The sequence below is a fragment of the Bombina bombina genome, chromosome 3, assembly GCF_027579735.1.
Source record: "Bombina bombina isolate aBomBom1 chromosome 3, aBomBom1.pri, whole genome shotgun sequence".
NCBI classification, from domain to species: Eukaryota; Metazoa; Chordata; class Amphibia; order Anura; family Bombinatoridae; genus Bombina; species Bombina bombina.
In genome coordinates this window covers 824,701,205-824,716,127 of record NC_069501.1, presented here as the reverse complement: position 1 = coordinate 824,716,127, position 14,923 = coordinate 824,701,205, and the positions used below count along the sequence as shown (strand labels likewise).

Here is a 14,923-nt window from a genome sequence, read left to right as displayed (position 1 = left end):
CGGGAAGATTCTCTTCTACCGATAAACATTCTGGAACTGAGAGCGATATTCAATGCTCTCAGAGCTTGGCCTCAGCTTGCAAGGGCCAAATTCATAAGGTTTCAATCAGACAACATGACGACTGTTGCGTATATCAACCATCAGGGGGGAACAAGGAGTTCCCTGGCGATGGAAGAAGTGACCAAAATAATTCAATGGGCGGAGAATCACTCCTGCCACTTGTCTGCAATCCACATCCCAGGAGTGGAAAATTGGGAAGCGGATTTTCTGAGTCGTCAGACATTTCATCCGGGGGAGTGGGAACTCCATCCGGAAATGTTTGCCCAAATAATTCAATTGTGGGGCATTCCAGACATGGATCTGATGGCGTCTCGTCAGAACTTCAAGGTTCCTTGCTACGGGTCCAGATCCAGGGATCCCAAGGCGGCTCTAGTGGATGCACTAGTAGCACCTTGGACCTTCAACCTAGCTTATGTGTTCCCACCGTTTCCTCTCATTCCCAGGCTGGTAGCCAGGATCAAACAGGAGAGGGTATCGGTGATCTTGATAGCTCCTGCGTGGCCACGCAGGACTTGGTATGCAGACCTGGTGAATATGTCATCAGCTCCACCATGGAAGCTACCTCTGAGACAGGACCTTCTTGTTCAAGGTCCGTTCGAACATCCGAATCTGGCCTCACTCCAACTGACTGCTTGGAGATTGAACGCTTGATTTTATCAAAGCGAGGGTTCTCAGATTCTGTCATTGATACTCTTGTTCAGGCTAGAAAGCCTGTAACTAGGAAAATCTACCATAAAATATGGAAAAAATATATCTGTTGGTGCGAATCTAAAGGATTCCCATGGAACAAGATAAAAATTCCTAGGATTCTATCCTTTCTTCAAGAGGGTTTGGAGAAAGGATTATCTGCGAGTTCTTTGAAGGGACAGATTTCTGCTTTATCTGTTTTACTTCACAAAAAGCTGGCGGCTGTACCAGACGTTCAGGCTTTTGTTCAGGCTCTGGTTAGAATCAAGCCTGTTTACAAACCTTTGACTCCTCCCTGGAGTCTCAATCTAGTTCTTTCAGTTCTTCAGGGGATTCCGTTTGAACCCCTACATTCCGTTGATATAAAGTTATTATCTTGGAAAGTTTTGTTTTTGGTTGCAATCTCTTCAGCTAGAAGAGTTTCAGAGTTATCTGCTCTGCAGTGTTCTCCTCCATATCTGGTGTTCCATGCAGATAAGGTGGTTTTGCGTACTAAACCTGGTTTTCTTCCGAAGGTTGTTTCTAATAAAAATATTAACCAGGAGATAGTCGTGCCTTCTTTGTGTCCTAATCCAGTTTCAAAGAAGGAACGTTTGTTGCACAACTTAGATGTAGTTCGTGCTCTCAAATTTTACTTAGCAGCTACTAAGGATTTCAGACAAACATCTTCTTTGTTTGTTGTTTATTCTGGTAAAAGGAGAGGTCAAAAAGCAACTTCTACCTCTCTCTCTTTCTGGCTTAAAAGCATTATCCGATTGGCTTATGAGACTGCCGGACGGCAGCCTCCTGAAAGAATCACAGCTCACTCCACTAGGGCTGTGGCTTCCACTTGGGCCTTCAAGAACGAGGCTTCTGTTGATCAGATATGTAAGGCAGCGACTTGGTCTTCACTGCACACTTTTGCCAAATTCTACAAATTTGATACTTTTGCTTCTTCTGAGGCTATTTTTGGGAGAAAGGTTTTGCAAACCGTGGTGCCTTCCATCTAGGCGACCTGATTTGTTCCCTCCCATCATCCGTGTCCTAAAGCTTTGGTATTGGTTCCCACAAGTAAGGATGACGCCGTGGACCGGACACACCTATGTTGGAGAAAACAGAATTTATGCTTACCTGATAAATTACTTTCTCCAACGGTGTGTCCGGTCCACGGCCCGCCCTGGTTTTTGATCAGGTCTGTTGAATTAATTTCTCTAACTACAGTCACCACGGTATCATATGATTTCTCCTATGCATATTCCTCCTTTACGTCGGTCGAATGACTGGGGAAGGCGGAGCCTAGGGGGGATCATGTGACCAGCTTTGCTGGGCTCTTTGCCATTTCCTGTTGGGGAAGAGAATATCCCACAAGTAAGGATGACGCCGTGGACCGGACACACCGTTGGAGAAAGTAATTTATCAGGTAAGCATAAATTCTGTTTTTCCATGATGTCTGCTGATGCACGTACTAATCCCACATTGGACTGTGACAAAATCTTTTCAGATGATAAAGGACCTTTTTAATTAAGTAATCTCTTTGACTCTATGGAGAATTTACTATTTAAATAGAACAAAGCTCAATGGGACATTTGGACTTTTGAACGTTATATGTCTGTAAAAATGATCCCTAGGGGATTGAGAATTTACAAATTCCCCACTTTTGAAGTGGATCCTGGGGATCTTGAGTTTGTTAATTCCTGGAATGAAGTTTTGTCAGGATGTTCCTCTAACCTTATGCTTTTACTTGTACAGTACAGAATACAACATTTGAATGCTATTAAAAAAGAAATAGATATTTTACAATTAGAACTAAACAAACACAGCCATGAGTCAGACTTTGCCAAATTTGACTCCATTCTCCAGGACTCGTTTGCATGTGGCAAGCAGCTAATCATGGAGAATAAACACACAAAATTTATAAGGGATAAAACTGACTATTTATCTAATTCAGTTTATATCTGGAATAAAAAGCAACGTACGGACTATAGACGTAGTCTTCCATTCAACAATAACAGAAATAGGAGACGTAATAGCAGACACAAAAACACATAATCCAAGTCAGTTACTTTTTCAGATAGTGACACTGATGTGTCATCTGGTGATAGATTTTCTAGCACCGAAGATATTAATATCAACATTACACCTAATCTGACAACGCAAATTTCCCAGTCAGGGATTCTAAAAAAACTCCAATACTAATATGTTCTCTTCTAATGTATCTACAGGCACTAGACCAAAAGAAAGGGTGGACAACAGGGAAGGGAATAGAGGCTTTAAATATATTCCTAGCCAATCTCATAACCCTATTGCAGCTTGTAGCTCCAATAGTGGTAGCCCTTCCCTATTGGACCAGGTTTTTCCCATGGCCAGGGAGCCTTAGGATGGGGGAGGGGGGGAATCAAGGTCAGGATGGTCAGGACAGATATCAACTAAGGGGCAACCACAACACAACCAAGTACAAGTAAATAATGTTAATAATGTTATTAATCTGTCAACCACTCCCCTTAACAACCTCCAAATTGAAGTCCTAGGTTTGGCCTGGGTTTTGCTCCAACCAGTAATTTCAATGTGTTTCATACCATGATTGATATTAACCATCTTTTTAGAACTATTACCCTGAGGAAACATTTTTCCAGCAATACTGATACCACTCTAGCTCAAACTGATTTTAGCTCCATTCTTCCATTTGAGTTTCACTCTTTTGAAGAGAATTGCGATATAATTATTCTCCAATCCCTAGCATTTGAATCATCAGAGAATGCAGGTACCATTAACAGTGGTCTTAGATTTAAGGATAAATCAAAATTTTATCAGATACAGAGTAGGGGCCCTATTATTGAGACTCTTTACAATCGGGTCGAAAAAGACCTTCAAGCTCTCAGAGACTATCCGGGACCGGTCAAATATAATCTTTCAATTATACAGAGAATGGCTTTGGAATCTCTGGAAAACAACACTATAGTCATCCGCCCTGCGGATAAGGGCGGGGCTATAGTAGTTATGGATCGGACAGACTATGTTTCTGAGGCTTTGCGCCAGCTTCAAAATACTCATGACTATCAAATATTGGATAATAATCCCACCTCACAATACAAGAGAGAACTTGCAGACATTCTTGATGATGGTTTGGAGCATGGACATATAGATGAACACACAGTTCAGTACTTAGATGTAAACTACCCTAAGATACCCATGTTCCACCACTTCCCAAAAGTCCACAAGTCAGTAACTAACGTTCAAGGTAGATCTATTGTGAGTGGAGTGGACTGTCTCAATGGCTTGACTCATTGTTGCAACCTATTGTTGCCACGTTATTCTCATACACAAGGGATACAAAACCTATTCTTAATTTAATTAAGAAAGTTGCCTGGGAACCAACATACACTTGGGTCACCATTGATGCAGTATCTTTATATTCTTCTATCCCTCATGACAAGGGAATTGAAGCTATCAGATTTTTTCTTGCTTCTTACACTGACTTCACTGATGAGTTCCAGGGATTTATCCTCAGAGTTCTGAATTTCTTACTCACCCACAACTTTTTCCATTTTGAGGGTACTTACTATCTCCAAAGATGTGGGACAGCTATAGGGGCTAAATTTGCCCCCTCCTACGCCAATTTGTATCTTGGCTGGTGGGAGCTTACCCACATCTTTGAAGATACTAATCCCCATAGGTCTAATATGCTTTTACAGGCGTTATATTGATGACCTTTTGTTCATCTGGTCTGGGCCCTCTCACGATATTGACAATTTTGTCAAATGGCTCAATCAAAATGATGTAAATTTAAAATTTACTTTTGAACATAATCCCAGTAGTATTAACTTCTTGGATCTTCATTTGGTGGGCAACAATAATGGCAATATTGACAGTCTGGTATATCGCAAACCAATCTCTGGCAACACCCTTCTTCACGCACATAGTTGTCATCCCAAAAATACCTTGTATGCAGTGGCCAAAGGCCAGTTCACTAGACTGAAAAGAAACTGCAGTAGGGAGGAGGACTATGTGCGTGAGGCTGCCAATCTAGAACAGAAATTCAGGGAGAGGAAATATACCTCTAGTCATATCAATGAAGCAAAAAATAGTCAAGTTGATCCCTAGAGATGAGTTGTTACAAGATAAGAAGATCAAAAGTGATACTTTCAATGGAGTCAATTTTGTCACCACTTACAGTGCACTATACCCCCAAATATGTAGCATTGTTAAAAAAACATTTTCCACTCTTAGTAGCAGATGATAATCTAAGAGACACGGTACAAAAGGGTATACGGTGTTCCTACAGGAAATGCCGCACTCTTGGATCTTTACTCTCACCTACACAGTTAGGAACATTGGATAGCACAAGAAGCTCTTTGCGAATTCGTTCAGATTACAAATACATTTACTTCTGCAGTAAGTGGCTTGACCTACGACCTAAAAACTTGTCTTAATTGCACTAGCACATACGTGATTTATCTTATCACCTGTGTCAAGTGTAATCTAGTTTAATAATTTCATACACCCGTATTTTGGTACACATATTGTGTGGCTTTGATCTTACTCCTTGTGTGGCTTTGATCTTACTCCTTGTGTATCACCATGGCCATTTTTTCAGGTTCTATGAATTTATTTAATCTATCCATTATATGCATTACACCTTATATCTTATAGCATGAGCATTTGTAATATACCGTAATATATTATATTGTATTATTACAACTGTATGTGTTGAATTATTTTATATATGCACTTGTCCTTTTGTGCTTTTGGCCACACATTTGTACATCTGTATATATTTATTTATTCATTTATGCTCATCTTTATCTGTATAATGCATCTTGTCATCTATATTCCTTAGATAACATTATAGTATACTACATTGCAGTACTCTTTAATAGGTACATCATTTCCTTTTATTACTTCACATTTGTATCATATGTTACACACTGTTACACTGCTTTTGAGCTGCACTGTTTCCAGCTTATTGTCTATATGGGATTTGTACTTCTATATAGGCATGTTTATATTTGTACATTTTGTTTGTTTGCATCAGCATTGTACAATACATCTGTGATTAGAGCTACAGTTTAGGCTTAACATTCTGGGGGAGTTGTTGTTTGTTTTAATTATTTAACTAATTAACCTATATGCAGCTTTTGCATGATTTTTAAACGTGCATCCTGCCCAGACTATGATTACAGCGTAACTGCTGAAACAAGTCAGTCTAGGCATACCCTCCCCCTATTTTCCTTGGATGCTTCCCGCATATACTTTTTAACTATTGTTCAATAAAGGATTTTTTGTTTTTGAAGATTGCGGATCCGTCTTTCCTTTCTGTACTAAGGATTTTAGACAAACGTTTTCCTTGTTTGTTGCCTATTCTGGGAAGCATTAGGGTCAGAAGGTCTCTTCGACTTCCTTATCTTTTTGGTTGAGGAGTGTGATCCACTTATCTTATGAGACAGCGGGACATAGACCTCCTCAGAGAATTAAGTCTCATTCTACTAGAGCCGTGGCTTCCTCTTGGGTCTTCAAGAACGAGGCCTCTATGGATCAGATTTGTAAGGCAGCTACCTGGTCCTCCTTGCATACTTTTCCTAAAGTTTACAAGTTTTATGTTTTTGCTTCAGCTGAAACAGCCTTCGGGGGAGAGGTTTCGGAGGCTGCGGTGCCCTTGGATTAGGGTCCGCCTCTCTTTTTGTCCCTCCCGTTATCATTCAGTGTCCTCTAGAGCTTGGGTATAAGTTTCCCAACAGTAAGGAATGATGCTGTGGACTCTCCTTATATTAAGAAGAAAAACATAAATTATGCTTACCAGAGAATTTCATTTACTTCTGTAAAAAGATAGTCAACGGCCCCCACCCGTGTTCTCCGATGGGCGGCCCTCTAAATTATATTCTCTTCTGGCACTATTTATACCCTGATATTTCTCCTACTGTTCCTTGTTCCCTCTGCAGAATGACTGGGGGATGGGGGAAGTGGAAGAGGTATTTAAGCCTTTGGCTGGGGTGTCTTTGCCTCCTCCTGGTGGCCAGATTCAGTATTTCCCAACAGTAAGGAATGATCTGGTAAGCATAATTTATGTTTTTGGTTTTCATGTACCTTTAATATCTATAAACTGTGAATGATGTAAGAATTTTAGCTATCTTTGCGTTCTGTATAACGGCATCAGTAACTTAATAAATTAACATAATCTTAAATATATTTGACACTTGCATGAAAGGAAAAATATATTTTACCAGTTGTTGGAAAAAGTTACTAGTCAAGTATGTATGGTAAGTAGGGCTGCACGATTAATCGCATGATGCAATTTAATCGCGATTTAAAATCACCGCAATATGAAACCGCCAGGGTATGCAGTTTTTAAAATAATAAAAAAAAAACCTTACATCTGTGACCGTGTGCTCTGGCAGCCAGTGGGATAAAAAAGAATAAATGTGACCTGAGAGTACAGAATCAGGATTGTGTGTCCGTCGAGGTGATGGCGCTACTACGTGCAAAGGATGTCCCGAGAGGCTTGAATGCTGTTGCGGTCAAAATCTACAGTACAGTACTGTACTGGGACACGGGTGCCTTAGAAAAGATGATCGCCAGCAACCGCTGCCTGTGGAGCATTCTGGAGGCCACAGAGACAGCAAGTGGAGTCCTGAGGAGCACACAAGGACATCACATGACACAGTACCTGGCCTGCATGCTCGCACAACCAGAGCGCACCCTCTCTACTGGGAATGCTAGCCGCTAATCATGCAAGATTTATGTGATTGCCATGGTAATGGCAGGATGCTGGCGAGGTCTCTGTTGTTTCTGGGACACAGAGCGGTGATGTCAGCAGCAAGTGAGCGCCTGGTAAAGGGGAGTGCAGGGAAAGGTTTTGTGAGACTATACAGTGTGTGCAGGCTCATTGTGTCAGGATGCACTGGCATTTGTAACACATCCACTGATAACTTGCCCCCTCACTCATCATTCATTAGCGCTACACTGCTCCATGCTGCCCACTGTATGTATGGTACCTATACCCCCCTATATGTATGTACATCTGTGTATATGTGCCTATACCTCCTCCTATATATTACATCATAATCCCACTGTCGGGACTCATTTTTCTAGATCACGTAACAGGTAAACATTACATTGAATAGAGAATTTGATGCAATGCTCAAGGTATGCTTTATCTGATGGCATTTAAATGAATCTTAACATAGGAGAAATAATATTGTGGAAAAATGTCAAGTAAATGGACAGTAAGAGGCAGAATATATAGATGGAATAAATGATAAAAATAACAATAAATATGAAACAACTATACAAGAGCACCATACAATACCACATACAGAGGCTGGGTATAAGGGAACACTAATCAAACAGCTGTTAGGAATTTAAGATTTAAAAATGACATGCAGGACAACTCTTACTGTAAATAAATGATTAAGGACCCATAACGCCCATAACTATGTGAACATAATGCTTTGCAAATGCAAGGTAATTACATAATGGGTAAGCAAAAGTGACTTAGGATAATTAATACCAATGATTAATGATATCAAAATCAGAATTATATCCACTGTGAAACTGAGTTTGTAATTTATGTATCCAGTAGATTTCTTGCTTGGCCAATAGGCCTTCTTTATTACTGCCTCTAGGTGGTTGTCTGATGGCTTCTATAGCCTCCAAAAAATGGCATGAGAGGTCAGAACAAGGTTTCTCGTTCTTAATGTACCTTAAATGTTCCCGTATTCGGGTTCGAATATCTCTGGTAGTCATACCTACATATTGGCAACAATGTGTAGTGCATTCAATGAGATAAATGTCATGTGATTGAGCATTTAATACAGCCTTTCATAGGAAAAGACTGTTGGGTAACATGGGACATAAATTATCTACTCTCAGTCAGATACTCACACGCCTTGCATCTGGCCACCCCACATTTGTATGTGCCATTCATGCTTAACCATGTTGTGGTGGGTTCTTTGCGTGGTAACTGGCTAGGAGAGAGGATGTCACTGCATTTAGATGGAGAGCTATAGAAGTCATCAGACAACCACCTATAGGAGGTAATAAAGAAGGCCTATTGGCCAAGCAAGAAATCTACTGGATACATAAATTGCAAACTCAGTTTCCCAGTGGATATAATTCTGAGTTTGATATCATTATTCATTGGTATTAATTATCCTAAGTCATTCTTGCTTACCCATTATGTCATTACCTTGCATTTGCACAGCATTATGTTCACATAGTTATGGGCATTACGGGTCCTTAATCATTTATTTACAGTAAGAGTTGTCCTGCATGTCATGTTTAAACCTTAAACTCCTAACAGCTGTTTGATTAGTGTTCCCTTATACCCAGCCTCTGTGTTTGAGCATGCATCAAATGGTATTGTATGGTGCTCTTGTATAGTTGTTTCATATTCATTATTATTTTTATCATTTATTCCATCTATATATTCTGCCTCTTACTGTCCGTTTACTTGACATTTTTCAACAATATTATTTCTCCTATGTTAAGATTCATTTAAATGCCATCAGATAAAGGATACCTTGAGCATTGCATCAAATTCTCTATACAATGTAATGTTTACCTGTTATGTGATCTAGAAATATCAGAGTCCTGATTGGCTGTTATTTACTTATTATGCATATACTTAGACAGCGTTGTATTTAGCTAGGTTTATTATCACAATTTCTTATGTTCAATTGTTTAGATTGCATATTCACATAAGGTATCTACAATATGTTTGTATCCTTTATGTATCTATCATCACTGTCTATGGTATAAAAGGGATTAAGTGGGAGTTTTTACTTACATATTCTGCCAATAGCTGTGAAGGGTTCATCTTTTAAGTCGGCACAGCATAGTGTCTAATTAGATCTATGATTACGGCACCTGCTGAAACGCGTAGGATCTGTTAGTCCTTTGATTTTTTTTTGTATCCTGTATTGGCAATTTTTAGCCTAACATGTTTAATAAAGTTTTTGGAGTATTTTTAAACCTTTCCGATTCCAAGGCTATCCTTAAATTGTTGTCTCATAATCTTACTGTATGACTATCTGGTACCTTTACCCCCTATATGTGACCTCATAAATCTACTGTACACCTGTCTGGTAGATTCTGTACAGTTTAATGCATTTTTGTATTGAAAAATGTACATAACAGTTATTTTTTAAAAATCACGATTAAAATCGTGATATTTCATGGCCAAAATTGCGATATTAATTTTTTCTCATATCGCTCCCAGCCCTAATGGTAAATTTAGGAAAAGCTTAATTTCTAATTTGATCACTGAAATGTTTTACTAGTCCGGGAGAATTAGACTAATGAATATTTACAGCCCTTTATATAAAATAGGTAGGTAGCATATGCTATTCTGATAAACCACATCTCTTTTTCTGTGATGATTAATGTCTTACTGCCTTTTTCTTTAGATATTGGCCTGGGGAGTGATTCTGTTTGTGCCCGTACATCTTCTCACCGGATAAAGTCTTTTGATTCCCTTGGGTCACAGTCAGGCATCAGTCGTTCTTCAAAATTGTTGCAGGGTCAATACAGAAGTTTGGTGAGTATTGCTTATGCAATTGATGTGTATGTTTAAACAAACTATCGTAAAGTGTTGTATAGATTATGTATAATGTATTTTGGTCACTTTCTCCTTCATTTGAAGGGTCAGTAAACACCTTGTAATTACAAGATGTTTCTGTTGTCTTGCTAAAGAATAACATATCTACCAAGTCTAAACATTTGTAAACCAAGTTAAACATTGTGTTTGCAGCATTTGTTTCTGAATAGCTAAATTCCACCCATCATTTGCCTTATTTGGAGGGGCCAATCCAAGCTTTAGTTGGCAGACAGCAATACTAGCCATGGTCATATTGCTAGTATAAAGTTAATTGCTTTGCAGTTATCTGTTAAAGCCAATTTGGGATATGTAGCAGTGTTCACTGTGAGAAGTCAGCTTGTTTAGGTCTGAGATTTAAAGAAGCCACAATTTTCAGAGCTAAATTTATATGGAAAAGGGGGCAAAATAAATAATAATAAAAGTATATTGCAAAGTTGTTTTACTATACATAAACATTCTATATTAAAATCTCAAGGTATTACTGTCCCTTTTAAAGGAACATGAAACCTTAAAGGGACAGTCAAGTCCAGAAAAAACTTTCATGTTTCAAATAGGGCATGTAATTTTTATTTTTTATTTTTATTTATAGCCAGCAGAGCATACAGAGAAACAAAAAATCATTTTTTGTGCCACGCAGGGCTAATAAGAAAGAATACATACATCATGTATTTGCAAGCAAAACAGAAAAAAAAAGTAAAAGAAATATTTATCATTGCTACCAACATTTTACTAAGTTAAGTTGTGTGTTCTGCTGGGAGGGTTTTTTATTTTTTCCTTTCTCCCCTCCTACAAGGCAATTTTTCACGGGCAACCTGCCCTTCATGACATCTCGTACAGTCGGGGAGAATATAACATATAAGAACAACAAGACAAACAAACACAAACAAACAAAAAAAATCCAACCAAACAGGGAAGGAGAAAAAAAAAAAAAAAGGGGGAGCTAATCATCTTGATGGAGGGAAAGAGACAAATGAGAAAGGTATTAGAAACTCACTCCCCTCCCTCCCTAGTTACCAAATACCAAGGAGAACTATTTCTGAGTTTTTAAATGGAAAGATCAGATAATCGATTTCCCTTTCGTGAAATGTTTTTATGAACGCTGCCCATTTGCTAAAAAAGTTTTTTTATATCCGTTTCCTTGTCAATGTTTGTGTCTTTTTGTTCTAGTACGCACTGTTTTTTTTAAATAATTCTTGACTTCAGTGATCGTCGGTAGTGTTCTCATTTTCCACTTTTTACAAATCAGGTATCTAGAGGCTAGGATAGAGAGATTTATTAACTTTTCATTATTTTGATAGATATCTTCTCTATTTAAGCATAATATGATTTGGTATAGTGATAAAGTAAGTGTTTCAGCTTTTAAAGCAGTTTTAAGCCAGTGTTCTAGTTTGCTCCAGAAGTTTCTAATTTTGGGACAATGCCAGAATATATGAGTGAGGTCAGCTGCCGGATAAGAACATTTAGGGCATTTGTTGAAATGATGGTTATGCACTCTGAAGCCTTTCTCCGGAGTGAAATAGGCCCTGTGGAGAAGTCTAGTATGTGCCTCTCGCCACGTAGCCGACAAAGTGGTCAATGCCACTTTATTAATTGATAACTGAAGAGTTTTAGTATTAATGTTACTCTGAGGTATTAAGGAAGACCATATCGCTGCCATCTTATCTAAAGTAGAAGCGTTCTTTTTACCATTAAGTATGTGATAACATGGGGTTACAGACATATAGCCATTTTTATTTAAAATTAGCCAGTTTTCCAGCTTACCTAGCGCCCATTGCCATCCTGCTTCTTTAGTTAAGTCGGCGATGAAGTGTCTTATTTGTAGATACGCGAAAAAGTCTTTATTATCAAGATTAAATTCGCTCTTCAGTTCTTCAAAGGTCTTAACACATTGTCTGTCACTGTTAATCAGGCACCTTATCTTGTTAAGACCTTTACTGTGCCAACAATTGAAAACTGTGGAATTTATACCTGCCGGAATTTGGGGATTCCCTATCAGGGGGAGGTAATTTGAAACAGTGTTAGTAATTGCTAGGAACTTAGTTATCTTCCACCAGGCCTTGATAGGATTATATATCGTTTTAAGATTCTTTATCTTTATTGGGAATTTCTTTGGTAAACAGTGTATCATAGCTAGTGGGAGATATGGTTCACAGACGTTAGATTCTAATTCATTATTAAGAACATAGTTCTTGGCAAAAATCCAGTCCATTATGATACGGGCTAGGAAGCTAAGGTTGTAGAGTCTAACATCTGGAACTGCTAATCCTCCCTGGTCTTTTAGTGCAGTAAGTTTGGCAAGAGATATTTTAGATCTTTTTCCCTGCCAGAGAAATTGTCTAAGCCAGGTATTAATAGATCGATTATCTTTCTCCAACAAAATCAGCGGAACACTCTGCAGAATGTAAAGAAGTTTAGGGAGAAGAATCATTTTAAATAATTCTGATCGGCCAGAGGTAGATAATGAGGGCATGTAATTTTAAACAACTTTCCAATTTACTTTTATCACCAATTTTGCTTTGTTCTTTTGGTATTCTTAGTTGAAAGCTAAACCTAGGAGGTTCATATGCTAATTTCTTAGACCTTGAAGGCCGCCTCTAAATGAATTTTGATTGGTTTTCACCACTAGAGGGCATTAGTTTACGTGTTTCATATAACATTGATCTCATACATGTGAATTTACCATGGAGACAGCTCTGATTGGCTAAAATGCAAGTCTGTCAAATGAACTGAAATAAGGGGGCAGTTTGAGTCTTTGATACAAGGTAATTACAGAGGTAAAACGTGTATAATGATAACTGTGTTGGTTATTCAAAACTGGGGAATTGGTAATTAAGGGATTATCTTTTAAAAGAACAATTCTGGTGTTGACTGTCCCTTTAATGTTTTTATCTCATGATTTAGATACAGCATACAAATTTAAACAACTTTTCAATTTTATTTCTATTATCTAATTTGTTTCGTTCTATGAGAGGTTTCTAATTGGGGACTGTACATAATATGCATCTTGTCATTGGCTTTCAAGATTCAACTAACTCCCAGTAGTGCATTACTGCTTCTACAACAAAGGATACCAAGAGAATGAAGTAAATTAGATAATAGAAGTAAAATGAAGAGAATTTTTTTAAATTGTCTGTTGTCTCTGAATCATGAGAAAAAAAATAGGTTTCATGTCTCTTTTAAACTCCATATATCATATAAGTAATACATGTTTTAAAATAATTTAACACTGTCATTGTGTTGCCATAATTTTACAAGGTTTTATAAATCAAGAGTAGTTTAGGTATACTCTTAAAAAGCCTGTTGGAATCCAGGTCACTTAAGCTGTGGCCAATTAGGGTTCAGATATAAATAGGCTTGTTTTCTGAGCTAACCAGTCACTGTGTAGAATGTTGTAGGCTAAGATAATTTTTCCCGTATTTAAGAAAGTGTAAAATTCACATTTGTCATATGTAATTTACAACAAAAGCAGCCAACAAATGAGTGTATTTTCCTTCATTTAACATTTTATGTAGAGTAAAGGTTGAGTTAAATATCACTTCCAAGCACTGAAGACACTGCTGGCTCTTGTACTTTCAACTACCCTTCAAATGTGTTCTCCTGTGAGTGACTAGCATTAACTGATGGAGGGCAGGGTGGGCTGAGACCAACCAGGGCCCCCGGGCAAAAGCGTGGCAGGGCCCCACCCCCTCTTTGTCCACCTACCTCCTCTGCCCGGTGTTTGCACCGCCAGACCTCCACTGGCTGCAATATGTGAGCGCTCCTCCTCCACCCCAGAAAGTTCCTTCCAGTTCCAGCCAAATATCAACATTATAAATGTTAATATTACAAAATTATAACAATTAAAAAAAAAATCCTTAATTAGTGCTGCTGTATCTGCCTGCAGTGGAAAGGGCCCTCTAATATGCGGGGCCCTCGGACAAGGGCCGATTTGTCAGTTCGCCCCTGATTGAGGGTAAAGATGCACAATATACTTATTTTGTGTACTTTTTGTAAAGTCAAAGAAAAGAGGCCATACCCTATAAAGTTCCTTAAACTCTCAGATTTGCTCTACAAGGTGTTAAATGCTCATTACCCAAACTGACCCAAACTGACCAAGCAACTAAGCCTTTGACTTATTGATAATTTTTGTCACTTTTTTTCAGAGACAATTTTTATTTTTTCTTTATAATTCTAATGTATATAATATTGTGTACTGAAAATGTACACTAGGCCACAACTGCTAAAAAAACCAACAACCTTGCTCTGGATATGAAAATATGGGTTTGCCCATGTTTACAAATGTCTGATAAGATATAGTGCTGGATGGTTATATACAAGCAGTCACAAGAAAATAGTATCCCTTCCTTTATCATAAAAACAATAAAAATGACAAAACCTAGACTGTGCACAAAGGCTAAAGTATACTATTAGGCCTGCAAGAGGATCCCACCTCCCACCCAAATTTCCTGTCTGGTAGTATTCTTATCCCAGCTTCAGGTGGAGTGGCAGGTAGAACCATCTGCAGCTCAGGAAATAGCACAAGGATCCAAATAATAAGGAGACAGTCTATAGTGGCCAGGAATATAGAAGGCAGAAAAATAAGAAAACACAGGTCAGAGTCCAAGC

The 14,923-nt window shown here is 38.4% G+C and overlaps 1 protein-coding gene across 2 annotated transcripts in view; it reads left to right on the top strand.

The window, feature by feature from the left end:
- Positions 1-14,923, top strand: part of ARHGEF7 (Rho guanine nucleotide exchange factor 7) — a 657,452-nt gene that overhangs the window by 126,003 nt on the left and 516,526 nt on the right. For both annotated transcript variants that reach the window (XM_053707777.1, XM_053707776.1), the window contains exon 4: positions 10,128-10,258. In XM_053707777.1, the coding sequence (XP_053563752.1) occupies positions 10,128-10,258 (131 nt within the window). The remainder of the gene's footprint in view (positions 1-10,127; positions 10,259-14,923) is intronic.